This window comes from Bombina bombina, chromosome 1 (genome assembly GCF_027579735.1).
Source record: "Bombina bombina isolate aBomBom1 chromosome 1, aBomBom1.pri, whole genome shotgun sequence".
Taxonomy (NCBI): Eukaryota; Metazoa; Chordata; class Amphibia; order Anura; family Bombinatoridae; genus Bombina; species Bombina bombina.
Window position 1 is genome coordinate 1270093025 of NC_069499.1, and position 27271 is coordinate 1270120295.

Here is a 27271-nt window from a genome sequence, read left to right on the forward strand (position 1 = left end):
ATAAATGAACTCTTATTAAATAAATTATTCCTATTTAAAGCTAAATACTTACGTGTAAAATAAACCCTAATATAGCTACAATATAAATTATAATTATATTGTAGCTATTTTAGGATTAATATTTATTTTACAGGAAACTTTGTAATTATTTTAACCAGGTACAATAGCTATTAAATAGTTAAGAACTATTTAATAGCTACCTAGTTAAAATAATTACAAAATTACCTGTAAAATAAATCCTAACCTAAGTTACAATTAAACCTAACACTACACTATCAATAAATTAATTAAATAAAATACCTACAATTATCTACAATTAAACCTAACACTACACTATCAATAAATTAATTAAATACAATACCTACAAATAAATACAATTAAATAAACTAACTAAAGTACAAAAAATAAAAAAGAACTAAGTTTCAAAAAAATAAAAAAATATTTACAAACATTAGAAAAATATTACAACAATTTTAAACTAATTACACCTACTCTAAGCCCCCTAATAAAATAACAAAGACCCCCAAAATAAAAAAATGCCCTACCCTATTCTAAAATTAAAATAGAAAAGCTCTTTTACCTTACCAGCCCTTAAAAGGGCCCTTTGCGGGGCATGCCCCAAAGAATTCAGCTCTTTTGCCTGTAAAAAAAAAACATACAATACCCCCCCCCCAACATTACAACCCCCCACCCACATACCCCTAATCTAACCCCAACCCCCCTTAAATAAACAGTAAGCCCCTGAAGATCTCCCTACCTTGTCTTCACCACACCGGGTCCCGATCTGTCCAGAAGAGCCTCCAAAGTCTTGATCCAAGCCCAAGCGGGGGCTGAAGAGTGACGTCCATCCTCCGGCTGAAGTCTTGATCCAAGCGGCGGCTGAAGAATTCCATCTTCGGGCAGAAGAGTAGATCCGGACCGGCAAACATCTTCATCAAAGCCACATCTTCTATGTTCTTCAATCCGATGACGAGCAGCTCCATCTTGAAGACCTCCAGTGTGGATCCATCCTCTTCTTCCGACGACTAGACGACGAATGAAGGTTCCTTTAAGGGACGTCATCCAAGATGGCGTCCCTCGAATTCCGATTGGCTGATAGGATTCTATCAGCCAATCGGAATTAAGGTAGGAAAATTCTGATTGGCTGATGGAATCAGCCAATCAGATTCAAGTTCAATCCGATTGGCTGATCCAATCAGCCAATCAGATTGAGCTCCCATTCTAATGGCTGTTCCGATCAGCCAATAGAATGTGAGCTCAATCTGATTGGCTGATCCAATCAGCCAATCGGATTGAACTTGAATCTGATTGGCTGATTCCATCAGCCAATCAGAATTTTCCTACCTTAATTCCGATTGGCTGATAGAATCCTATCAGCCAATCGGATTTCGAGGGACGCCATCTTGGATGATGTCCCTTAAAGGAACCTTCATTCGTCGTCTAGTCGTCGGAAGAAGAGGATGGATCCGCGCTGGAGGTCTTGAAGATCAGCCGCTCGTCATCGGATGGAAGAACATAGAAGATGCCGCCTGGATGAAGATGTTTGCCGGTCCGGATGTCCTCTTCTGCCCGCTTGGATCAAGACTTCAGCCGGAGGATGGATGTCTTCAGCCCCCCGCTTGGGCTTGGATCAAGACATCAGAGCCTGGACCGATCGCTGATACCCGGTGTGGTGAAGATAAGGTAGGAAGATCTTCAGGGGCTTAGTGTTAGGTTTATTTAAGGGGGGTTTGGGTTAGATTAGGGGTATGTGGGTGGTGGGTTGTAATGTTGGGGGGGGGGGTATTGTATGTTTTTTTTCCAGGCAAAAGAGCTGAATTATTTGGGTCATGCCCCGCAAATGGCCCTTTTAAGGGCTGTTAAGGTAAAAGAGCTTTTCTATTTTAATTTTAGAATAGGGTAGGGCATTTTTTTTATTTTGGGGGGCTTTGTTATTTTATTAGGGGGCTTAGAGTAGGTGTAATTAGTTTAAAATTGTTGTAATATTTTTCTAATGTTTGTAAATATTTTTTTATTTTTTGTAACGTAGTTCTTTTTTATTTTTTGTACTTTAGTTAGTTTATTTAATTGTATTTATTTGTAGGTATTGTATTTAATTAATTTATTGCTAGTGTAGTGTTAGGTTTAATTGTAACTTAGGTTAGGATTTATTTTACAGGTAATTTTGTAATTATTTTAACTAGGTAGCTATTAAATAGTTATTAACTCTTTAATAGCTATTGTACCTGGTTAAAATAAATACAAAGTTGCCTGTAAAATAAATATAAATCCTAAAATAGCTACAATATAATTATAATTTATATTGTAGCTATATTAGGATTTATTTTACAGGTAAGTATTTAGCTTTAAATAGGAATAATTTATTTAATAAGAGTTAATTTATTTCGTTAGAATAAAATTATATTTAACTTAGGGGGGTGTTAGGGTTAAGGTTAGACTTAGCTTTAGGGGTTAATAAATTTATTAGAGTAGCGGCGAGGTCCGGTCGGCAGATTAGGGATTAATAATTGAAGTTAGGTGTCGGCGATGTTAGGGAGGGCAGATAAGGGGTTAATACTATTTCATATAGGGTTATTGAGGCGGGAGTGAGGCGGATTAGGGGTTAATACATTTATTATAGTAGCGGTGAGGTCCGGTCGGAAGATTAGACGTTAATAATTGTAGGTAGCTGGCGGCGACGTTGTGGGGGGCAGATTAGGGGTTAATAAATATAATATAGGGGTCGGTGGTGTTAGGGGCAGCAGATTAGGGGTACATAACTATAATGTAGGTTGCGGCAGATTAGGGGTTAAAAAAAATATGCAGGGGTCAGTGATAGCGGGGGCGGCAGATTAGGGGTTAATAAGTGTAAGGCTAGGGGTGTTTAGACTCGGGGTACATGTTAGGGTGTTAGGTGCAGACTTAGGAAGTGTTTCCCCATTGGAAACAATGGGGCTTTTTTGCAGGTGTTTTTTTTCAGCTCAAACTGTCCCATTGTTTCCTATGGGGGAATCGTGCACGAGCACGTTTTTGAAGCTGGCCGCGTCCGTAAGCACCGCTGGTATTGAGAGTTGCAGTGGCGGTAAATTATGCTCTACGCTCCCTTTTTGGAGCCTAACGCACTGAAAACGCAGCCATTCTGTGAACTCTAAAAACCAGCGGTATTTAAAAGGTGCGGCCAAAAAAAAGCATGCGTAGCTAACGCACCCCTTCTAACGCAAAACTCCAAATCTAGGCCATAGTTTCTCTAGACACTGCAATTTGAACCATAATGGTTCTCTTGATACTTTTAATATTTGCCCCATTGAATCCATTCCTCCTTCCCACCTGTACAATAGATTCAATAGATTGAGACAGAGGGAAACTTTTTGGTTTTATAAATTAAAGACCCTGTTTCCCTCTGGTCTCAACATGAACATGGATTTGACTGCTTTCTAATTCCTATTAATTTGACTTATGTCATATAGTAATAAGTCCTTTACTTTATTCTAGTGATATTCGCTTGCTGATTAGACTTTAAAGTGAAGGTTAAGTTTTGCGAGTTTCTATCCTGTATTCTATTAGACATCTAGTATATAGCCTGATCGCTAAGTTTTTTTTCCATAAATGTATATATATTATATTAGTTTAAAAAGTTTATATTTACAGTCTCTGCCGTTCTTAGCTCCTCCCTCCTTTCATTTCCGGAGTTTTCACTATATTACATACAGAGCGGTCCCATCCGCTCTGTATGTACTTCAAAAGTGTGTTCACGTTTGACAGCTCACTTGTGCATGCGCAGCATTCACCGAAGATTCGTTTTGGGCCTGCGTGACAGAAACAAACTTAGACCTAAAGCGCAGGTGTCAATACTCGTTGCAACATAGTATTGAATGAATAGCTATTCATTCATTACTATTTTGTAAGCTAATTGTGAAGGCTGCAAGCTGTTTTCTCCGCTATTAGCAATAGAAAGCTGAAATCAACGTTATTTGTGTTATACATACAATAATAAAAAACAATACTGGAATATTGTAATTTATATGTTGTACAAATTTAAATAAACTGTCCAATTCATTTATATATATATTAATTATTGATGAGTATATAACTTAATATTATAAACTAAAACATATTATATTGCCAAATAATCCTTATTATACATAATATCGCACTTAAAATATAGAGTAAAAACAATATCAAACAAGGTATGCAGGCAAATAAAGAATAAAACAAACACATATGTGGTATAAATGTTGGTAATATAAAGTTACTTCCAATATAAATGCAAATGATTTCTGCGCTCTTTCAATTTGTAACATACACGACTGCAGCCCAAGATACTGTTGCAAGTTTACAAGTTTACAAGTTTTGCCTTATAAAATCAAAAAAGCGCATGCGCTAAACTGGAACGAGCGTTGTCCAGAAAGGAAAGGAAGTGAAGGCCACGCATGCGCATATCGAACAATAAGGCGGTGACGTAATATGACGGCCGCCTAACGGCCAGTCTTTCAGTTGGATAGTCTAAAAACGTGACCGGACTTATGAAAAAAACGAAGAAAAAAAACGGGATGTTTTAAATTTGTTCAGAATCGGATCAAGAAACGGTAATAAAGCTTAAAATATATCGATTTTTAATTTTTGATGACTTAAACTCCCATTTATTTCAATAGTATTTACAGGGGAAAAAGTTTAATACGTTCAACTTTACCTTCACTTTAGTCACATCTATATATTTTCTGCACATACTGCACTATGTAATTGTCTGTAAGAATTACTACTATATATGTGCATTTATTTTTCTGGTGCTTCGATTGGCCTTTTGCTCTGTACTAACTTCGGCACATGATGCATTATCTCTGATATAGTAGTAACTTATTCACTTTGCATCTAATGGTAATTAATTTTTGTCCTTAGACTGTACCATTTTTAATGGGTTTTGAGTTCTGTCATTAAGATATTATACCTGTGTTACTGACACTCCCCATCACCTTTCAATGATTTTATTAGTTTAGTTGTTATACTCTCACTTTTTAGGTCTCATGAATTTATTTATGAGTCAGCATTATTGGTTGTTATTATATCACTTTGCTGGTATCTCAGTTTGAATCCTGCACCCTGTATTTGGTGCATAGGTTTTGGGTCTGTTCCTATTATTAAGATATTATGTCTGTGTTACAGACATATCTCATCTCCCCCATACGATTTTATTAGTTCACTTTAGTTGTTATATTAGAAACATAGAAACATAGATATTGACGGCAGATAAGAGCCATAGGCCCAGCAAGTCTGCCCGACCTTACCTAACAGTATAAACTTATCTAGTTCGTAGGATAGCATTCTAACTTCTTTTTGCGCTCATCTGGTCAGAGTGCAAGCAAAACAGTTTACTTTCAACCCATAATACGAGCGCAAAAGCCAAACTTCTAGCGCAGTTAGAGTGTTAATTAGCGCTACACTTATAATCTGGCCCTATATGTTGCATCCAAGGTCAGAGATTAAATGATCTAGAAAGTATGTTTCTATTGCGAAGTAACTATGAGCACAATTTATCTATTATCTTACTTGTCCGGGAAGTGTGTGTGTTAAAATCATCTTTTCTACTGTATTATCTGTATTTCATGCTGGTATTTTATTTTTCTGTTGCATATTGAAGAGGAGTGAGATAGCGAGTAACAATAGTTTCCTTTTCCTGCAATTTGGCTAGATTTAATGTGTGTGTGTGTTTTATCCGGGAAGAAAATAAATAGCAAGTATTCTCCTTTTTAAGAAACACTTGCAAAATCAATACAGAAAAAGAGTTTCTAATGCAATTTTGGCCGCAGCACTAAGTAAAACACACACAAAATGAGTTGTTTTTTTATCCACTTTATAAATTTAAGATTTATTCACTCTTAATAGCCTCAAAATGACACTGTCATGTAATGCAAACTTACTTAAACCATGAAATAGCCTAAGGAAAAACAAAATAAACTTCTAAAGCAGACACTAATGAGGTCAGGGTACGTAAATATATTCAGTATGTCTGTATGAAAGGGGAATTCTCAGCAGAGTAGCTATAGATAACTTTCATTCTGAACAATGTGCATATTCTACTAGTTTGTGGATTCTGCAAATAGAATTTAAATGGTTATTTCAATACTCAGTGCAACACATTGCAAGCATTGCTATATTTTCAGCATAATACTCTATGTCACTTTAATAAAACTGTGTGCCTTAAAGGGACAGTCTAGTCAAAATCATGATTCAGATAGGACATGCAATTTTAAACAACTTTCCAATTTATTGGTATCACCATATTTGCTTTGCTCTCTTGGTGTTCTTTGTTGAAAGCTAAACCTAGGTAGGCTCATATGATGATTTCTAAGCCCTTGAAGGCCTCTTATCTAAGTGCCATGCAGATAACATTGTGCGCACTCCTGTGGAACTATTTATGAGTCAGCTCAGACCTATGTGTGACCCAGAGTCCCTGGAGAGTATCATTTACAAAGAAGACAGAAAACACTCTACGGAACAGCTGAATGATACAGGGACAGGAATACCCTGTTATGTGCACAGCATTTTCCTAACAGGACTTCAGCCTTAACTACCCTTGGGCGTTGCAGGGACTCGTCCCTAGTCTCCCCCTTTCCTACTGTAATCCTTTGCGGTACTCAATGCCTGCACTGGATGGGCTCTCTACTGGATACTTCTGCAGCTGCATTGACATGCCTTGTAAGCCAGGGGAGTGGTGCTGCGTAAGGTAAGTAGCTTTACACAGCACACACAGCCCAGAGGCTATTTGTAGGTACTCTGACACAGGTATAGTATAGCCAGGGGACTTAACCTGCACTCCTCATGACATATTTTTTCTCCCTATCAGGTCCCTAACTTTTATTATTTACGTGTATGGCCCTTTAAGAAGACTGGCATTTGCTTAGTGCAATATGCGGTTTTATAGAGGAGGCACCGGTTATTATGCTTGGTGTACAATTATTTATTAAAAATGAACCAAAAATGTTTTTACTATATGTGAACACCGGCTTTTCTCCCTGCAGTAGCATCGCGCCCCCCCCTCAGTGTTCCCTGGCTTTTCCCCTATCATTCTGGGGCCTCAGCAACTGGATTTTTACTACAACAGTTTGGACCAGATTCTAAACTTGTTTTCAGTGCCTACCAGTTGCAGGAAGGAGTGGGTACCCTCACAGGAGCAGTCAGGGGGTACTTAAGGGCTATGTAATGTATATAGGGGCTGTAGGGGTTTCTACACTTAAGGGGCCTATCTATCAAGCTGCCAACCGCAAATACGCCAGAATTCAGCAGCATAATTGTTGCAAGCTTGATCCAACCTAGTTATCAAAGCCTACAGACCGGCAAATGTTGAAATTTGTGACATAACATACGATCCGCCAGTCTCAATCAGATCAATGCTTACGTCATTACAGATGTTCCGAATACACATTCGGCTCTATTTGATACTTTTTCCCAGTTATTAAACTTCTAACCGGTACGCTCGTGGCTATTCCGACCCAGCGTACCTGGTTTTCAATCCGCCAGCCTGGAGGCTGCGGATGCCATAGAAATCAATGGGAGTCTGAAAGCACCGAAAGCTTATATTCGATGCTGCCAGATATCCCATTGATTTCTATGGTTGAAAACAAGTTACATTTACACCTAACACCCTAACATAAACCCTGAGTCTAAACACCGCTAATTTGCCGCCCTGACATCGCTGCAACCTAAATAAAGTTATTAACCCCTATTCCGCCGCTCTCCACCACCGCCGCCACTAAATAAACGTGTTAACCCCTAAACCTCTGGCCTCCCACATCACTACCACTAACTAAACCTATTAACCCCTAAGCCGTCAGCCCCCCATATCGCCAAAAAATAAATTAAGCTATTAACCCCTAAACACAACCCTCTAACTTTAAATTAAAATTACAACATCCCTATCTTCAAATAAATGTAAACTTACCTGTAGAATTAAAATAAACTATATTAAACTATTAATTAACCTACCCTAACCATTATCCTACAATTAAATTAAACTACCAATTAAATAAAATAAATTACATATTAAAAAACCTAACCCTACTCAAATTAATTAAATATACAATTAAAAATTATTACTAAATTACAGAAAAAACAAACACCAAACGAAAAATAAAAAACCACATTATCAAAAATAAAAAAGAATTACACCTAATCTAATAGCCCTATCAAAGTAAAAAAAGCCCTCCAAAATAAAAAAAACCCTAGCCTACAATAAACTACCAATGGCCCTTAAAAGGGCCTTTTGTGGGGCACTGCCCCAAAGAAATCAGCTCTTTTACCTGTAATAATACAAACACCCCCCAACAGCAAAACCCACCACCCAACCAACCAACCCCCCAAATAAAAAACTAATCTAAAATAACCTAAGCTCCCCATTGCCCTGAAAAGGGCATTTGTATGGGGATTGCCCTTAAAAGGGCATTTAGCTCTTTTACATGCCCAGACCCATGCCCAGACCCTGATCTAAAAATTAAACCCACCCAAAAAACCCTTAAAACACTAACCCTCGACGATCCACTTACAGTTATTGAAGTCCCGCTTGAAGGATCCATTCAGCCGGCAAGAAGTCTTCATCAAGACGGCATCTTCTATCTTCATCCATCTGGCATGGAGCGGGTCCATCCTGAAGACATCCGGCGCGGAGCATCCTCTTCATATGGTCGCCGCCGTAAACTGGAACTTCAATGCAAGTGACGCCATCCAAGATGGGGTCCCTTGCATTCCTATTGGCTGAAAGATTTCAATCAGCCAATAGGATTAGAGCTGCTAAAATCCTATATGCTGTTCCAATCAGCCAATAGGATTTGAGCAGCTCTCATCCTATTGGTAGTTCCATTAGCCAATAGGATTGAGCTCTCATCCATCCTGATTGGAACAGGCAATAGGATGAGAGCTGCTCAAATCCTATTGGCTATTGGTAGTTTATTGTAGGCTAGGGTTTTTTTTATTTTGCGGGGGCTTTTATATTTTGATTGGGCTATTAGATTAGGTGTAATTCTTTTTTATTTTTGATAGTTGTTTTAAATTTTTCGTAATTTAGTGTTTTTTTTCTGTAATTTAGTACTTTTAATAATGTTTAATTGTATATTTAATTAATTTGAGTAGGGTTAGGTTTTTTAATGTTATTTATTTTATTTAGTTGGTAGTTTAATTTAATTTAATTGTAAGATAATAGAGTAGGTTAATTAATAGTTTAATATAGTTTATTTTAATTCTACAGATAAGTTTAAATTTATTTGATGATAGGGATGTTGTAATTTTAATTAAAAGTTAGCGGGTTGTTAGGTTTAGGGGTTAATAGCTTAATTTATTTTTTGGCGATGTGGGGGGCTGACAGTTTAGGGGTTAATAGGTTTAGTTAGTGGTAGTGATGTGGGAGGCCAGAGTTTTAGGGATTAATACGTTTATTTAGGTTGCGGCAGGTTCGGGGTAAATAACTTTTTAGATTGCAGCGAGGTAGGGGAGCGGCGGGATAGGGCTTAATAACTTTATTTAGATTGCGGCGGGGTCGGGGAGCGGCGGGATAGGGGTTAATAACTTTATTTAGGTTGTGGCGGGGTTGGGGAGCAGCGGGATAGGGGTTAATAACTTTATTTAGGTTGCCGCAAGGTCGGGGAGCAGCGGAATAGGGGTTAAACATTTTAGTATTGTGGCTGCGTTTAGTGACAGGGTATAAATCAAGTTTGGAAAAAGCCAAATAGACACGAGATCGATGACTGTTAGTTAACAACAGTCCGATGCTCATCGCCCCGTGCTTGGTGTGTGTCTTTTTGCCGGGTTTTTTCATAACTAAGGAGAGCGCACTGATATACGCGGCGGCGATGTTAGGCGAGCGTATTGATGCCGGCGAATGCAACACAGTTGACGGCTTGATCGATATCCCCCTGAGAATTAAAGGGACATTAAACCCCAATTTTTTATTTATTATTATTATTTTAACAACATTCCAAATTACTTCTATTATCTAATTTGCTTTATTCTTTAGATATCCATTGTTGAAGAAATAGCAGTGCACACGAGTGAGCCAATCACATGAGGCATCTATGTGCAGCCACCAATCAGCAGCTACCGAGCCTATCTAGATATGCTTTTCAGCAAAGGATATCAATAGAATGAATCAAATTAGACAATATAAGTAAATTAGAAAGTTGTTTAAAATAGCATGTTCTTTCTAAACCATTAAAGAAAAAAAATGGGTTTCTTGTTCCTTTAAGTAAATTGTCTGAGGAATTGTAAACGTAGTTTAGAAGGCTCTCGACCAGGTCTTTTCTTTACTAATTTTTATATACAGTGTCATTGTATACTTTTTTTAAAATGAAAACCGGAACAAAATATCTCTGTCCCCACTGATATCTCTATTGAGGAGTCAATTTCTGATATCTCTCTGGCTACATATACATGTTTATTTTGCAAATATGTTCCGGTATGCCAGGTCACTCAAATATATGAGAATTGTATACCTCAAATTTCGCATTCAGGTTGTGGCGGGGTCGCAGCATTTCACTTTCCTGAGTTAATTCACCCTGTACTTGTCACTCAGGAGGAAACTACTGTTTTTACTCCTGAAGCTAGAAATAACATATACATAATAGTGACAGTTTCTTTAGCGGCTGTTCCAAACTAAGTAAGCGTAAATCTGGGGATTAAACTCAGTCTCCTGAGGTAAATGTGCAAAATATTTATTGTGCTGATAACCGAAAGGTTCCGATTTGATAACACCCTATAGGCATGTGCACCACAGCACATTCCTATGTGATCTACAGTGTACTCAATTTACTGTAATATGTGCAATTATATATTGTACTGAAAATAATGACATATGTTGCTATTACCATTTATAACTATCTGCACTATTAATACTTATTTATAAGTCAATTAAGCATTGTACTCCCACCATTTCCAAGGTATGTAAATAGATTTTATTTTTCTATGTCAGTCTGCAATTTATATACTGTTGTACATTTCTTGCTCTTTGTAATATTATTTGCAGTAATGTACAACATGCAGGTTCTGTACACTATTGGGATATACAAATAGCTTAAAGCTGTCTATTTACATTGCACGTTCAGCAGCACAAATAATATATTTTACATAGGCAGAACCCTTTATCTGTAGATATACAAGACATTACATGTCCTATGCTAATGCTATTAGTGTACACAATTCTATGTTCTATACCCCTCTAGGGATATACCTTTCATGCATTGTATTCTGCATGTTTACTTCCAAATGCAGGATTTATCTGTATTTTAATACAACAGTGGAGATCCTTTAGAGATGAGATCTGTTAGTATCTGTTTTATACCTATGTAATGTGTGATTTATATCTAAGCACATAGGTTCTGTCATGCAGATACTGAACATTGATCATGAATATTTCCATTTACAATGGAGATCCTTTAGAGATATGGTCTATTGTTATCTCTTTTATGGGTAATTTATAGGAATGTACATCCGTTTATCATGCAGCATTAATCATGAATATTTTCATGGACCATGTACATTGTGTATTTACTTTCCAAGTATACGCAGTCTCTGCTTATTCTGGATATTGTTTTTTAAAATATTTTATATGTTCCTGTTGATCTATATGTGCTGCTCCTCTAGTCCGTAAGGCTACATGACAGTGTAAATATGTGCAAATGCTTAAGTAGGTTCATGTATACAACAGCTGATACTTATATCATATAAGAGAATTTAATAAACGTTGTATAAGTTTATATATTTTTGGATCCATCAGGAAAAATAGTTTCAATAGTTGTTCTCTTTGAAGCAGAGTCCTCCTTATTGACCAGTGGTCCCATCTCATGTTGCCAAAGATCCTTCTGAGATGGCAACCTTTATAAATAGATTTGGAGGATATAATTAATCCCAGTACCTGTGCAACCTCAGGGTTAACCCAATCGATTCATTGTCCAAAGGGATTTACAGTCCTGTCCTGGAGTTAACATTCCTCATGGTTTTTACCCTTTATCCAAAGGGTCAGTTTATGCCCAATATAGACCTCTAGGATTCTTAGCTGCACATCCCTATACACAGGGATTACTTTCAGTTCCTGAGGTTTATATATCTGCAAAACTTTGCCAGTTTACCACCTGTGTTGGATAAAATCTTGCCAGTGCTTAGTATGAAGAAATTTCAGTCGCTCCTTATCTAAATGTCATTCTAGTGCAAGTTTATTTCCTGTTAATAGCTATTGCTTATACTCTCCAGTTTCTATCTATATTCAAGACTGTGGTTGGAGTGTATATGTACCCCAAAGGCTCATTGTATCCTACTATAAGGGTAGCATTTACAGGAGTCATATGAGACTCAATCTAGTTTTTCTATGTAGGATTTAGATTGTGTGTCTCTTTCTGTCATGAATTGTCTTCAGTCGGTAGCTCGATGCATGGTAGCGGTGGGACTTATGGTAGCTGCTTCAAATGCAGTTTATTTTGTCCTATTTTCACTTGAGACCCATTTAATGGCTTGCTACCTCAGTGGTCAAAGAATTATTTAAATTTGGCATACAGATTGCTTTGGATTTTCCGACAGTCAATCTTTTTATTGATAACTCAAAGTCTGTCTTTGACCCTTGGGACATCTTTTCTTCGTCAATCTTGGCCTAGTGTGCTGACGGATGCCAGTCTCTCTGGCTGGGGGGGCGGTCTGGTTTTCTCGAAGAGTGCAAGGAGTTTGGTTTCCTCCAGAGACATGGTTACCAATCAACATTCTCAAACTTCGAGCGATCTTCGGGCTCTCAGCCCTGGCCCCTATTGAGAGAGGAAAAGTTTATTCATCTGTAGTAGGACAACATCTCGGTGGTAGCCTTTATGATTCATAAAGGGGATATCCTCAGTCCACTAGCCTTGCAAGAAGTGTCTAAAACTATGTCTTAGGCAGAGAGTGCGCATTGCTCTCTATTGGCAATTCACATACCAAGTGTGAACAACTGGGAGGTGGATCATCTCAGCGGTCAATAAGTCCATCCAAGAGAGTCGTATCTCCATTAGGACATTTTTGATCGCTCCTAATGGGCTTACAGGACATAGTTCTGATGACCTCTCATTTAAATCATATGCTTCCAAGCTATTGTGTAAAATCATCAAAGGATCCAAAGGCTCTCCTAATAGATGCCTTGGTGTGTACATGGCAATTTTATCTAGCATATGTGATTCCAAAAATCATACTTGAACCATACAAGAGTCAACGTCAATAATTAATTGCTCCTGACTCTGCAGTGCAGATGGTTCTTGTGCTCAAAGGCTTTTCCTCTGAGACAAGATTTGTTGTCTCAAGGTTCATTCGGATCTCTAGCTAATTTTATAAATCTGACCCAAATGCCCCCAAAATACTGTCTAGTGTAGCTTATTAAAAAAAAAAAAAGATCGCAGCATCTTTATTTTTTAATCAACTTACTGCACTAGGCAGTATTTTGGGGTTAAAGTTGGTGGGGGTGCCTTTACATGGTGATCTATGGGAACTGTGTGTTCCCAGTAAATATATATGTATATGCTTATATACATTTATATTTGTGTTAATATGTGTATATACACATATTAATACATACATATATATGTATATCAGCATAAACATATATATTTACACTTTGCTGCCATCGCTGAGCGACTTTCCCCCTTTGCTGGTGCTGACGTTCTGATGTTGTCTTTGACGGCATCAGAACGAGGCTCTCATAGGAGCCTATGAAAGCCCGCTCTCGTGAGCACAATGCTTCCTAGCAATGCGAACACAAAGTGGCATTTTCATTGCTGCTAACTTGTAATACCAGAGCACATTATCGTGTGCTGGTATTACAAAGTGGAGCGCTAATATCGCTTTCATAAAAAGAAATATATAGCCCTCCACTTGTAATCTAGCCCTATATGTTTCCTATTCTCTACTCGTCTAGACTATAAGAAAGAGATGGGAGGTGGGAGGGATTTTTAAGTTTTGATATTCTTGACCTCCTCCTAGTGGCAGGTAGACATCAATTTAGTTTTTTTCTTTCATGATTCAGATAGAGCATGGGATTTTTAACAACTTCTATTATCTCATTTGTTTTGCTTTCTTGGTATCCTTTGTTGAAAATGATACCTAGATAGGCTCATGAGCTGCTGATTGGTGGCAGTACATATATACCTCATGGTATTGGCTCTTCTGATATGTTCATCTAACTTTTAGTAGTGTAATGCTGCTTCTTCAGCAAAGGATGCCAAGGGAATGATGCAAAGTAGATAGAAGTTAAATGGATATTCCGGTGAAAATTTACATATTTGAATAGAAACATATATACTATATACAATATACCTGTATTAGCAAAAATGCTTCTTGTAAAAGTTATCACTGTTTTTGTGTTAATATTTTTCTCTGCACGTGCATGCGAAGCATAGCTAGATATTCTCAATGTATCAGCATTTTAAATACTGCAACTGCTCAGTGCATCAGTGGGGCTTGTATCATGTCAGCAATTAACAAATTGAGTCATTACCAGATGGTACAAGCACCTTAGGCTCTCTGAGCAAGTGTTGTATTTAAAATGCTGGTGCACGGTGCATACTTAAATACACATTTAAAACAGCTATAAATTTTGTTAGCCGCATTTTTGCTAATGCATGTGTATATTACAAAAATGCTTCTATTCAAAACTGAAATGTATCCATGTGGATTCCAGTTTTGGCTGGAATGTCCCTTTATTTGCAAAGTTTAAAATGTTAAATTGTATGCTCTATCTGAATCATGAAAGAAAATGTGGGGTTTCATGTTCTTAACTAAAGCTTTATGCTTATTTAAGTGACAGAGCACACAATGCTGCAAATATAGCAATCCTTACAGTGCTTTGCAGTTGGTTGTAAACTAAATTTGAACTCCTTAATTAGGGCAGTAAAGCCAAAATTAAACTTCAATTGATTTGATAGAGAATGGCTTTAAACCATTTTCCAATTTATTTCTATTATCAATTTTGTTAGTTCTCTTGGTATCCTTTTTCTAGGTAAGTTTAGAGCGTGCGCACGTCTTAAAGTGCAATGAAAACCCCATTTTTTCCCGTTCATTATTCAGAGAACATATAATTTTAAACAACTTTCCATTTTATTTCTATTATTAATTTTGCCTAGTTATCTTGGTATCCTTTATTGAAAGATTAGCAATGCACTACTTGGAGCTATCTGAACACATCTGTAAGCCAAAGGCAGGAGGCATATATTTGCAACCACCAATCAGTAGCTCGCTCCAGCTTCTGAGTCTACCTAGGTATGTTTTGCAACTAAGGATACCAAGAGAATGAAGCACATTTGATAAAAGTAGTTCATTGTAAAGTTTTTACTAACACTTTTTCCCCAGACTACTATAGATATTTGCAGGCTCCTAAACTCCCATTAGCCTACTAAGATAAAGCTCATTTGATAACAGGAGTAAATTGGAAAGTTTTTTAAAACTGCAAACTCGTTCTAAATCATGAAAGTTTAATTTTAACTTTAGTGTCCCTTTAACCCTTTGAGTGCTAATGACAGCTCTGAGCCGTCAGTTTCCCACTCTGTTGCTTATGACGGCTCAGAGCCGTCGCTAGCACTCTCCCACCTTGAGGGAGATCTGGGGGTTCCCACCCGCTCCTACCCCGGCAATCGGGCCTGTATAGTGACAGGCATCGCCGGGGCTTCACATTTTGCATGATGACATCACGGGCAATGACGTGATGACGTCACCGCGCAACTTTATTAACAAAATACGAGAAGTATAGGGAAAGGGGGCATGCTGCTTAGAAGCCTGTATCTCAGGTATCTAAGCAGCTACAGACCGCCAAGACCTACCGTTAGAAAGGTAATCACCTAACCTTTCCAACAGTATATGTCTTGGGGATCTGAAAGAAAAAAACAAAAAGTTAAAAAAATAAATATTTAAAAACATTTAAAATTAAAAAACCCTCAAATCAGCTTAGCACCCAGGTGGGAAAGAGCTTAGCACTCAAAGGGTTAAAGGACAGTGTTCATATCAACTGGTTATCAAAGACAGTTGTGCTGCAAATGATCAATCTCTCTCTAAAGATTAATTGATACTAACAAAGAGAAAGTGTTCCACAATCTAAAAGAGAAGATCAAGGAAGCAGAATTTATGTTTGTTTTATCGAGGACTGACTTGTGTAGTTGTTGGACAGAACTGGATTTATGTATAGGTTAGTTTGTGAGAATTGTGTTGTTAAGATTTATGTTTTTTTAATAATTATTTTTGTTTGTCTATTAACTTATTATCTGTTTAGTCATTTTTTTAAATGCTGAATGCATTGTGCTTTATTTCAGTGGCAGAAGGCACAATACTATAGTGGTGAAGGTTCCTGGTGTCGATGACAGTCATAATGAAGACAATGATAGCGGCTCGGAAGCTAGTGACACCCTTTCCAACTGTGGTCAGTCAGGAAGCACAAACATTGGAAACAATGTCACCCTCATCACTCTAAATGCTGAAGGTATTTACATTTCAGTGTACAACACACATCATTTCATGCACTTGTTAATTCCCAGTGTCTTTGTAAATTAAGCTGGCTTCCTGGACTGTACTGGTCATCCCTTACACCTTGCATTAAGTCCTTCTTAAAATTATCTCATTAAGATTGGCAAGGATTCTTTGTCTCTTCATTTTAGATAGATAGATAGATAGATGGGGTGGCTTTGTAACAGTTTGGGGTAATTCTGTATACAAGAGAACACAACAATGTTACTTTCAGAATAAATGAAGTATAAATGTTAATATTGACATAATGGTTATCGTTAACCATTGCACAATATTTGATGTTTCACTGTAATTTATTTACTGCAGGGGGTGGGGCTAGGGGGATTAGGGGATTTATGGCATTTAAGCCAAGTGTTGAATTAAACACTGTAGTATATAAGAGTATATTTTAAAACATAACACTTTATTAAACATATATTGAACGTATTTACTGCCTCATAGGTTTCTTAAAGCAGGGTTCTTCAAACCATGGGTTGGGACCCAGTAATGGGTCCCAACACCATGATTACTGGGTTGCGACTTGTAGGTGTGCTGTATGAGAGGGTAGGGTGTGTGTGTGGTATTGTATAAAAGGGTGTATGTATGTTATTACCTTTTACAACATGTTCAAGTTTAACTACGAGTATAAACTACACACACATTTTACTCACTTTGCCAAAAATTGCAGCTATCTTGTATATTACTTCAGAAATTTTCAGATCAAGCATAAAAATAGGGTCGCAAACGTATGTGGTATTATTGCACTGGGTCTTGGGGAAAAAAAAGTTTAAAGAGCCCTGCTTTAAAGAAACATTATATTCAGCAATGTAATTGTGGAGATAGAGTATAGAACTCTTTATTATCGGTAAATGAATGTTAAAGGGATAGGAAAGTCAAAATGTAACTTGCATGATTCACATAGAGCAGGTCATTTTAAGACACTTTTAAATTCACTTCTATTTTTAAATGTGCTTCGTTTTCTTAGTATTCCTTGTTAAAAAAATGAATACACACATATCATATACTAGTGTGAGCCGCTGCTAATTGGTGCCTGCACACATTTCTCTCTTGTGATTGGATAGCTAGATGTGTTCAGCTAGCTGCCAGTAGTGCAATGCTAATCCCTTTAACAATGGATAACAAGAGAATGAAGCAAATTTGATAATAGAAGTATATCGCAAATTTGTTTAAAATTTTATGTTCTATCTGAATCATAAAAGAATATTTTGTGGTTTACTATCCCTTTAATGTTGGAGAGGCCTTGATAGCTTCTATTTTGAAATATCATACATGATTATAGGTCAGCTGAAAGGAAGCTGACACCTTTAACAAGCTTAATTTTTTAATAAAAATAGATTTTGAGCTGGGGGCATAATTTCCTAAAGTGCTATAGTGGTATCAACAATTGACAAATATTCCCCTTGTTTGTTTTTTTCTAAATATTTTTATTAGAAGTAAAAGATACATGCTAATAGAAATACAATCACAACAATATATTCCACAAATAGAGATCCAAAAAGGTGAAAAGCAAACCTTCATAGCCATTTTACATGTTTTTAAACAATTATACCCCAACAGGTTTGTCTTTTAAGTATATATATATATATATATATATATTTTATATATATATATATATATATATATATATATATATATATATATATATATATATATATATTTGGTTACAATATGAAGGTTGCAGATTGGTTGCTCAGGTTAGAGAAAAACTTTTGGCATCCGCATTCTTTTTGGAATAGGGAAAATCCAAGCCACAGTTTTATGGTTTTGGTGTGATGGAGTATGTTTTTTGTCAAAAACAAATGTGGGATTTGACATTGTCCTTGGGTGGGAAAAAGTACTCTTTAAGCATGATATCATTGCAGCAAAATCCTTGAATTTGTGTTAAATATACACTTCTACTCTACACACAAATGTATGCAGCCGTTGCACGTAAATGTGTACGATGGGTAAAGGGATAGTAAACCCCAAAATGTTCTTTTATGATTCAGATAGAACATACAATTTCTCTTGTTAAGTGTATCCAGTCCACGGATCATCCATTACTTGTGGGATATATTCCCTTCCCAACAGGAAGTTGCAAGAGGATCACCCACAGCAGAGCTGCTATATAGCTCCTCCCCTCACATGTCATATCCAGTCATTCTCTTGCAACCCTCAACATAGATGGAGGTCGTGAGAGGACTGTGGTGTTTTATACTTAGTTTATTTCTTCAATCAAAAGTTTGTTATTTTTAAATGGCACCGGAGTGTGCTGTTTTTTCTCAGGCAGTATTTGGAAGAAGAATCTGCCTGCGTTTTCTATGATCTTAGCAGAAGTAACTAAGATCCACTTGCTGTTCTCACACATTCTGAGGAGTGAGTTAACTTCAGAAAGCGAATGGCGTGCAGGTTTTCCTGCAACTAAGGTATGTGCAGTAAAATATTTTTCTAAGGAATGGAATTGACTAAGAAAATGCTGCTGATACCGAAGTAATGTAAGTAAAGCCTTAAATGCAGTGAAAGCGACTGGCATCAGGCTTATTAATAGAGATATATACTCTTTAAAAAATGTGTTTTAAAACGTTTACTGGCATGTTTAATCGTTTTTTAACGTACATTTGGTGATAAAACTTATTGGGGCATAATTTTTCCACATGGCTGACTTAATTTCTGCATAGAAACAGTTAACTGAGGCTTCCCACTGTTGTAATATGAGTGGGAGGGGCCTATTTTAGCGCTTTTTTGCGCAGTAAAAATTCAGACTGAGACTTCCTGCTTCTTCCTGCATGATCCAGGACTTCTCTAGAGGGCTCAAAAGGCTTCAAAAGTCATATTGAGGGAGGTAATCAGTCACAGTAGAGCTGTGACAGTGTGTTTGACTGTTTTAAAAAACGTTTTTCTCTATTGTTTATCCGTTTTGGGTATTAAGGGGTTAATCATCCATTTGCAAGTGGGTGCAATGCTCTGCTAACTTAATACATTTACTGTGAAAATTTGGTTGGTATAACTGCTTTGGTTCATTGTTATTTCAACTTGAGACAGGTTTTGTGCTTCTTAAAGGCGCAGTAGCGTTTTTTATATTGCTTGTAAACTTATTGTGAAGGGTTTTTCAAGCTTGCCAGTCTTATTGCTAGTCTGTCTAAACATGTCTGACATAGATGAATCTACTTGTTCATTATGTTTGAAAGCCAGTGTGGAGCCCCATAGAAATATGTGTACTAAATGTATTGATTTCACTTTAAATAATAAAGGTCAGTCTTTATCTATAAAAGAATTATCACCAGACGACGAGGGGGAAGTTATGCCGACTAACTCTCCTCACGTGTCAGTACCTTCGCCTCCCGCTCAGGGGGCGCATGCTATTATGGCGCCAAGTACATCAGAGACATCCATAGCAATTACTTTACAGGACATGGCTACAATCATGAATAATACCCTGTCAGAAGTATTATCTAGATTGCCAGAATTGAGAGGCAAGCGCGATAGCTCTGGGATTAGGAGAGATGCAGAGCGCGCTGGTACTGTAAGAGCCATGTCTGATACTGCGTCACAGTTTGCAGAACATGAGGATGGAGAGCTTCATTCTGTGGGTGACGGATCTGATCCGGGGAAACCTGATTCAGAGATTTCTAATTTAAAATTTAAGCTTGAGAACCTCCGTGTATTGCTTGGGGAGGTTTTAGCTGCTCTGAACGACTGTAACACAGTTGCAATTTCAGAGAAATTGTGTAGGCTGGATAGATACTATGCGGTGCCAGTGTGTACTGATCTTTTCCCTATACCTAAAAGGCTTACAGAAATTATTAGCAAGGAGTGGGATAGACCCGGTGTGCCCTTTTCCCCACCTCCTATATTTAGAAAAATGTTTCCAATAGACGCCACTAGACGGGACTTATGGCAGACGGTCCCTAAGGTGGAGGGAGCAGTTTCTACTTTAGCAAAGCGTACCACTATCCCGGTTGAGGATAGTTGTGCTTTTTCGGATCCAATGGATAAAAAATTAGAAGGTTACCTTAAGAAAATGTTTGTTCAACAAGGTTTTATCCTGCAGCCCCTTGCATGCATTGCGCCTGTCACTGCTGCTGCGGCATTCTGGTTTGAGTCTCTGGAAGAGGCCATTCACACAGCTCCATTGGATGAAATTATGGACAAGCTTAAATCACTTAAGCTAGCTAACTCATTTGTTTCTGATGCCATTGTACATTTGACTAAACTAACGGCTAAGAACTCCGGATTCGCCATCCAGGCGCGGAGGGTGCTATGGCTTAAATCCTGGTCAGCTGACGTGACTTCTAAATCTAAATTACTTAATATTCCTTTCAACGGGCAGACCTTATTCGGGCCCGGCTTGAAGGAAATTATTTCTGACATTACTGGAGGTAAGGGGCATACCCTTCCTCAGGACAGGGCCAAATCAAAGGCCAAACAGTCTAATTTTCGTGCCTTTCGAAATTTCAAGGCAGGAGCAGCATCAACTTCCTCCGCTCCAAAACAGGAAGGAACTGTTGCTCATTTCAGACAGTCCTGGAAACCTAACCAGTCCTGGAACAATGGCAAGCAGGCCAGAAAACCTGCTACTGCCCCCAAGACAGCATGAAGGAACGGCCCCCTATCCGGAAACGGATCTAGTGGGGGGCAGACTTTCTCTCTTCGCCCAGGCATGGGCAAGAGATGTCCAGGATCCCTGGGCGTTGGAGATCATATCTCAGGGATATCTTCTGGACTTCAAGGCTTCTCCTCCTCAAGGGAGATTTCATCTTTCAAGGTTATCAGAAAACCAGATAAAGAAAGAGGCATTCCTATGCTGTGTACAAGACCTCCTAGTAATGGGAGTGATCCACCCAGTTCCGCGGACGGAACAAGGACAGGGATTTTATTCAAATCTGTTCGTGGTTCCCAAGAAAGAGGGTACCTTCAGACCAATTTTGGACCTAAAGATCTTAAACAAATTCCTAAGAGTTCCATCATTCAAAATGGAAACTATTCGGACCATCCTGCCCATGATCCAAGAGGGTCAGTACATGACCACAGTGGACTTAAAGGATGCCTACCTTCACATACCGATTCACAAAGATCATCATCGGTTCCTAAGATTTGCCTTTCTAGACAGGCATTACCAATTTGTAGCTCTCCCCTTCGGGTTGGCTACGGCCCCGAGAATCTTTACAAAGGTTCTGGGCTCACTTCTGGCGGTTCTAAGACCGCGAGGCATAGCGGTGGCTCCGTATCTAGACGACATCCTGATACAGGCGTCAAGCTTTCAAATTGCCAAGTCTCATACAGAGATTGTTCTGGCATTTCTGAGGTTGCATGGGTGGAAGGTGAACGTGGAAAAGAGTTCTCTATCACCACTCACAAGAGTCTCCTTCCTAGGGACTCTGATAGATTCTGTAGAAATGAAAATTTACCTGACGGAGGCCAGGTTATCAAAACTTTTAAATGCTTGCCGTGTCCTTCATTCCGTTCCACGCCCGTCAGTGGCTCAGTGCATGGAAGTAATCGGCTTAATGGTAGCGGCAATGGACATAGTGCCATTTGCGCGCCTGCATCTCAGACCGCTGCAATTGTGCATGCTAGGTCAGTGGAATGGGGATTACTCAGATTTGTCCCCCCTACTAAATCTGGATCAAGAGACCAGAGATTCTCTTCTCTGGTGGCTATCTCGGGTCCATCTGTCCAAGGGTATGACCTTTCGCAGGCCAGATTGGACGATTGTAACAACAGATGCCAGCCTTCTAGGCTGGGGCACAGTCTGAAATTCCCTGAAGGCTCAGGGATCGTGGACTCAGGAGGAGAAACACCTCCCAATAAATATTCTGGAATTAAGAGCAATATTCAATGCTCTTCTAGCTTGGCCTCAGTTAGCAACACTGAGGTTCATCAGATTTCAGTCGGACAGCATCACGACTGTGGTTTACATCAACCATCAAGGGGGAACCAGGAGCTCCCTAGCGATGTTAGAAGTCTCCAAGATAATTCGCTGGGCAGAGTCTCACTCTTGCCACTTGTCAGCGATCCACATCCCAGGCGTGGAGAACTGGGAGGCGGATTTTCTAAGTCGTCAGACTTTTCATCCGGGGGAGTGGGAACTCCATCCGGAGGTGTTTGCTCAACTGGTCCATCGTTGGGGCAAACCAAAACTGGATCTCATAGCGTCTCGCCAGAACGCCAAACTTCCTCGTTACTGATCCAGGTCCAGGGACCCGGGAGCGTCGCTGATAGATGCTCTAGCAGATCCTTGGTTCTTCAACATGGCTTATGTGTTTCCACCGTTTCCTCTGCTGTCTCGACTGATTGCCAAGGTCAAACAGGAGAGAGCATCGGTGATTCTGATAGCGCCTGCGTGGCCACGCAGGACCTGGTATGCAGACCTAGTGGACATGTCGTCCTGTCCACCATGGACTCTACCTCTGAGACAAGACCTTCTAATACATGGTCCTTTCAATCATCCAAATCTAATTTCTCTGAGACTGACTGCATGGAGATTGAACGCTTGATCCTATCAAAGCGTGGCTTCTCCGAGTCAGTTATTGATACCTTAATACAGGCACGAAAGCCTGTTACCAGGAAAATCTACCATAAGATATGGCGTAAATACCTGTATTGGTGCGAATCCAAGAGTTACTCATGGAGTAAGGTTAGGATTCCTAGGATATTGTTCTTTCTCCAAGAGGGTTTGGAAAAAAGCTTATCTGCTAGTTCGTTAAAGGGACAGATTTCTGCTCTGTCTATTCTTTTGCACAAGCATCTAGCAGAAGTTCCAGACGTCCAGGCTTTTTGTCAGGCTTTGGCTAGGATTAAGCCTGTGTTTAAAACCGTTGCTCCTCCGTGGAGCTTAAACTTGGTTCTTAAGGTTCTTCAAGGAGTTCCGTTTGAACCCCTTCATTCCATTGATATTAAACTTTTATCTTGGAAAGTTCTGTTTTTGATGGATATTTCCTCAGCTCGAAGAGTCTCTGAGTTATCTGCCTTACATTGTGATTCTCCTTATCTGATTTTCCATTCAGACAAGGTAGTTCTGCGTACTAAACCTGGGTTTTTACCTAAGGTGGTTTCTAATAGGAATATCAATCAAGAGATTGTTGTCCCATCATTGTGCCCTAATCCTTCTTCAAAGAAGGAACGTCTTTTGCATAATCTGGACGTAGTCCGTGCCTTGAAGTTCTACTTGCAGGCAACTAAAGATTTTCGTCAAACATCTGCCCTGTTTGTCGTTTATTCTGGACAGAGGAGAGGTCAAAAAGCTTCGGCAACCTCTCTCTCCTTTTGGCTTCGAAGCATAATACGCTTAGCCTATGAGACTGCTGGACAGCAGCCCCCTGAAAGGATTACAGCTCATTCTACTAGAGCTGTGGCTTCCACCTGGGCCTTTAAGAATGAGGCCTCTGTTGAACAGATTTGCAAGGCTGCGACTTGGTCTTCGCTTCACACTTTTTCAAAATTTTACAAATTTGACACTTTTGCTTCTTCGGAGGCTGTTTTTGGGAGAAAGGTTCTACAGGCAGTGGTTCCTTACGTTTAAGTTCCTGCCTTGTCCCTCCCATCATCCGTGTACTTAAGCTTTGGTATTGTTATCCCACAAGTAATGGATGATCCGTGGACTGTATACACTTAACAAGAGAAAACATAATTTATGCTTACCTGATAAATGTATTTCTCTTGTAGTGTATCCAGTCCACGGCCCGCCCTGTCTTTTTAAGGCAGGTCTAAATTTTTAATTAAACTACAGTCACCACTGCACCCTATGGTTTCTCCTTTCTTGTCTTGTTTCGGTCGAATGACTGGATATGACATGTGAGGGGAGGAGCTATATAGCAGCTCTGCTGTGGGTGATCCTCTTGCAACTTCCTGTTGGGAAGGGAATATATCCCACAAGTAATGGATGATCCGTGGACTGGATACACTACAAGAGAAATAAATTTATCAGGTAAGCATAAATTATGTTTTTAAACAACTTTCCAATTTAATTCTAATATAAAATTTTCTTCATTCTCTTGTTATCCATTGCTGAAGGGACAGCAGTGCAATACTGACAGGAAGCTAAAAATATCTAGTTAGCCAATCACAAGAGACAAATGTGTGCAGGCACCAATTAGCAGCAGCTTCCACTAATGTATGATATGTGCGTATTCATTTTTTTAACAAGGGATACTAAGATAACGAAGCACATTTGAAAATAGAAGTGAATTTAAAAGTGTCTTAAATTTACATGCTCTATCTGAATCATGCAAGTTTAATTTTGACTTTCCTATCCCTTTAATGAAATCTAGAAGAAACAAAATCTTACAAAGAGAGACCATCTGATGGTTCGGAATTTTTCTGGAGAGGAAATTTATATCATAACTATATTCTTGTTTGTTTTATGGAAAAAGTGTGAGTAGCAGATAAGTAGAATATACGAATATTTGAGGAAGTTAAAGCATTCCTCAGTGATCAGTGAAAATGCAAGGAATGATTTTGCTAATAATCTATTTTGCATGTAAACAAGTTGCAAAACTTGTGAACAACCTTCTACTAATAAGACTTTCTGCCAAGAACAATAACTGGAAGATATTAGTTGTCCCAGGTGCCCATACAATAGAATTTTTTTTTATTATTGATTAAGGTAACCTCATCCTACTTGATATATTAGGTTTTATGTGCAATTTATTTTATATTCTGTGTTTCTTTGTCCTTTCTGTGATCCTGCTTTACATGTTTATTTGTCACATTATGCATCTTTCAGTTAACTTCCTGTCTTGTATTGCACAGTTTGTAACCAGATAAACATATTAACTTCTATTTGGCTTCCGTGTGATCAAGAAATGGTGCTGCAATGTAGATGATATATTTTTTTTGTAGTTGGCTTATTTGATCCAAATACAAGATGGTATTTAAAGAGTCAGACATCATCTAGTGGTATATTGTGGGCTAATTTTCTGGTGTGGGTTATTTTTTTATTATTTGCATTCTTGTAATTGTGGTGCTGTGCTTGCTGGTCACTGAGAGAAAGACAAGATGATCTTAATTTTGCATACTTTGTGGTGAATCATACGTTCCAGTGCTTTGGGCTTTTTCCATTTCGATGAGACTTTGAAGTCTCTTGAAGAATTTTTCAATAAAGCTTGGGAATTTCAGTTACAAGAACAGTGTCATGTCACGTATATGCTTTTTAATACCCATAGAAGAGAGATTTCCTCAGTTTATTTTTTGAAAGCACTATAATATTCTCATAGTGAAAGCAGTGACTCTGACAGTGTTTTTGTTTTAAAAAGAAAGCCTGTAAAAGACTGAAGAGGGTTAGAGAGGCCATTGATGTGATTGTTTTTCTAGGAAGTAAAAGCAATCGGCGAAATCTGTTATTAATGCCTTTTTAAATACCTTGTTATTTGTTTGATTGTTCAGGGGCTTTCTACTGTTGTTACTACACTAGTATTGGATATACAAAGTTTTAAACATGGAGGAAATGGTCTAAACATAGACTTGTGCCTCCCAAAGTTATTTTTCATCATACACATGAGTGAGTTCACTAAAGGTTCGTTCTTTTAACTAGGCGACCCGTTTAATTAGACATGTGTTAAAATGTCTTGGCATTGACTATGAGTGTTAGATTCGATGGTAGATAAGTCACTTGGCCCACCTATAGGACTGAATGAAAAATAAGCAGATTCATAGCCTTTACATACAAAGCAATAATTAGTTATCAAAAATAACTCCCTCCAAAAGTTCCTAACAAATTGACGTGCTGTAAATGCACAGAGTTCATTAAACATTAAAATGCCTACATAAATGTCTATATACAAAGAGAGAGCGATAGACCAAACATTTTTTCCTGATATACAACTTACAGGTGTGAACATTTCATTTAGAGATTTATTTTTTTGCAAACAATGCGTTCCTTATTAACAGGGTGTCATCTCATACATTTTTATTGACTACACTGTATTCTTGTTTATTAATAGGAAGTTTTTAATGCATGGAAAATATTTGGTATATTCGATTCCTGTGTGCATGGTTACTTGGCACAAGCTTCAGCAGAAACAGATGTTGGCCCTTTTATGTGCTGGATTCATATGCAAATGCTGAAGGAACTGCCAATACATTAATATTTCTTGGGAAAGGTTTGCTTTGGATGCTTGTAACAATCATCTCTGAAATATCTATTGGAGATTTATGGAGACTTTGAGCAATTATTCTTCTCCCACCCCAATAATTAAGTGAGGCTATGATCAGCTGTAGGAAATAAAATGAGAGCAGACCACTGCTATTGGATTTAGCAGAGAAACAAGACTGCTTGAACATGCTTTTTGTACGTTGGACATGGCAGGGAAAATATTTTGATAAAAAGTCGTCTGATCCTAACATCTAAAAGGAGACAAATTTTTATAGTAATATAACAAAAATAAAAAGTTAAACTAAATTAAAAATGTAAATTGTGTTTTGATTAAACAGTAATCATTATGATTGGCTGATAGAGACAAATACCACTGGTGGATAGAGAGAAGGCTGATAGGGAAAAAAAAGTTTATTGTGCACAGGTATTGCCATTTAAAATAGAAATATAAAAAATTCCCTTTTAAAGTGGATCAAAGAATTCACTTATGTACAGTATCCCATTAAAACATTCAATGAATAGAGTATAGTGCCATATTATGGTGTGTACATATTATAGGTGGTTCTCAAAGACTTTGGATATGTTGTACTAACCGTGGACATACCTTAATTTATAAATAACATTATTCCAAACATACAAGATACGTCATTTTAAATTTTCACCTAGTCTATGAAAACAATAATTTCTTAAATGTATAAATATTATTGCAAACCACCTCAG

At 38.1% G+C, this 27271-nt stretch overlaps 1 protein-coding gene across 1 annotated transcript in view; it reads left to right on the plus strand.

The window, feature by feature from the left end:
* Positions 1 to 27271, plus strand: part of BANP (BTG3 associated nuclear protein) — a 1088809-nt gene that overhangs the window by 292165 nt on the left and 769373 nt on the right. Inside the window, exon 6 of the mRNA XM_053701244.1 lies at positions 16269 to 16435. Coding sequence (XP_053557219.1) covers positions 16269 to 16435 — 167 coding nt within the window. The remainder of the gene's footprint in view (positions 1 to 16268; positions 16436 to 27271) is intronic.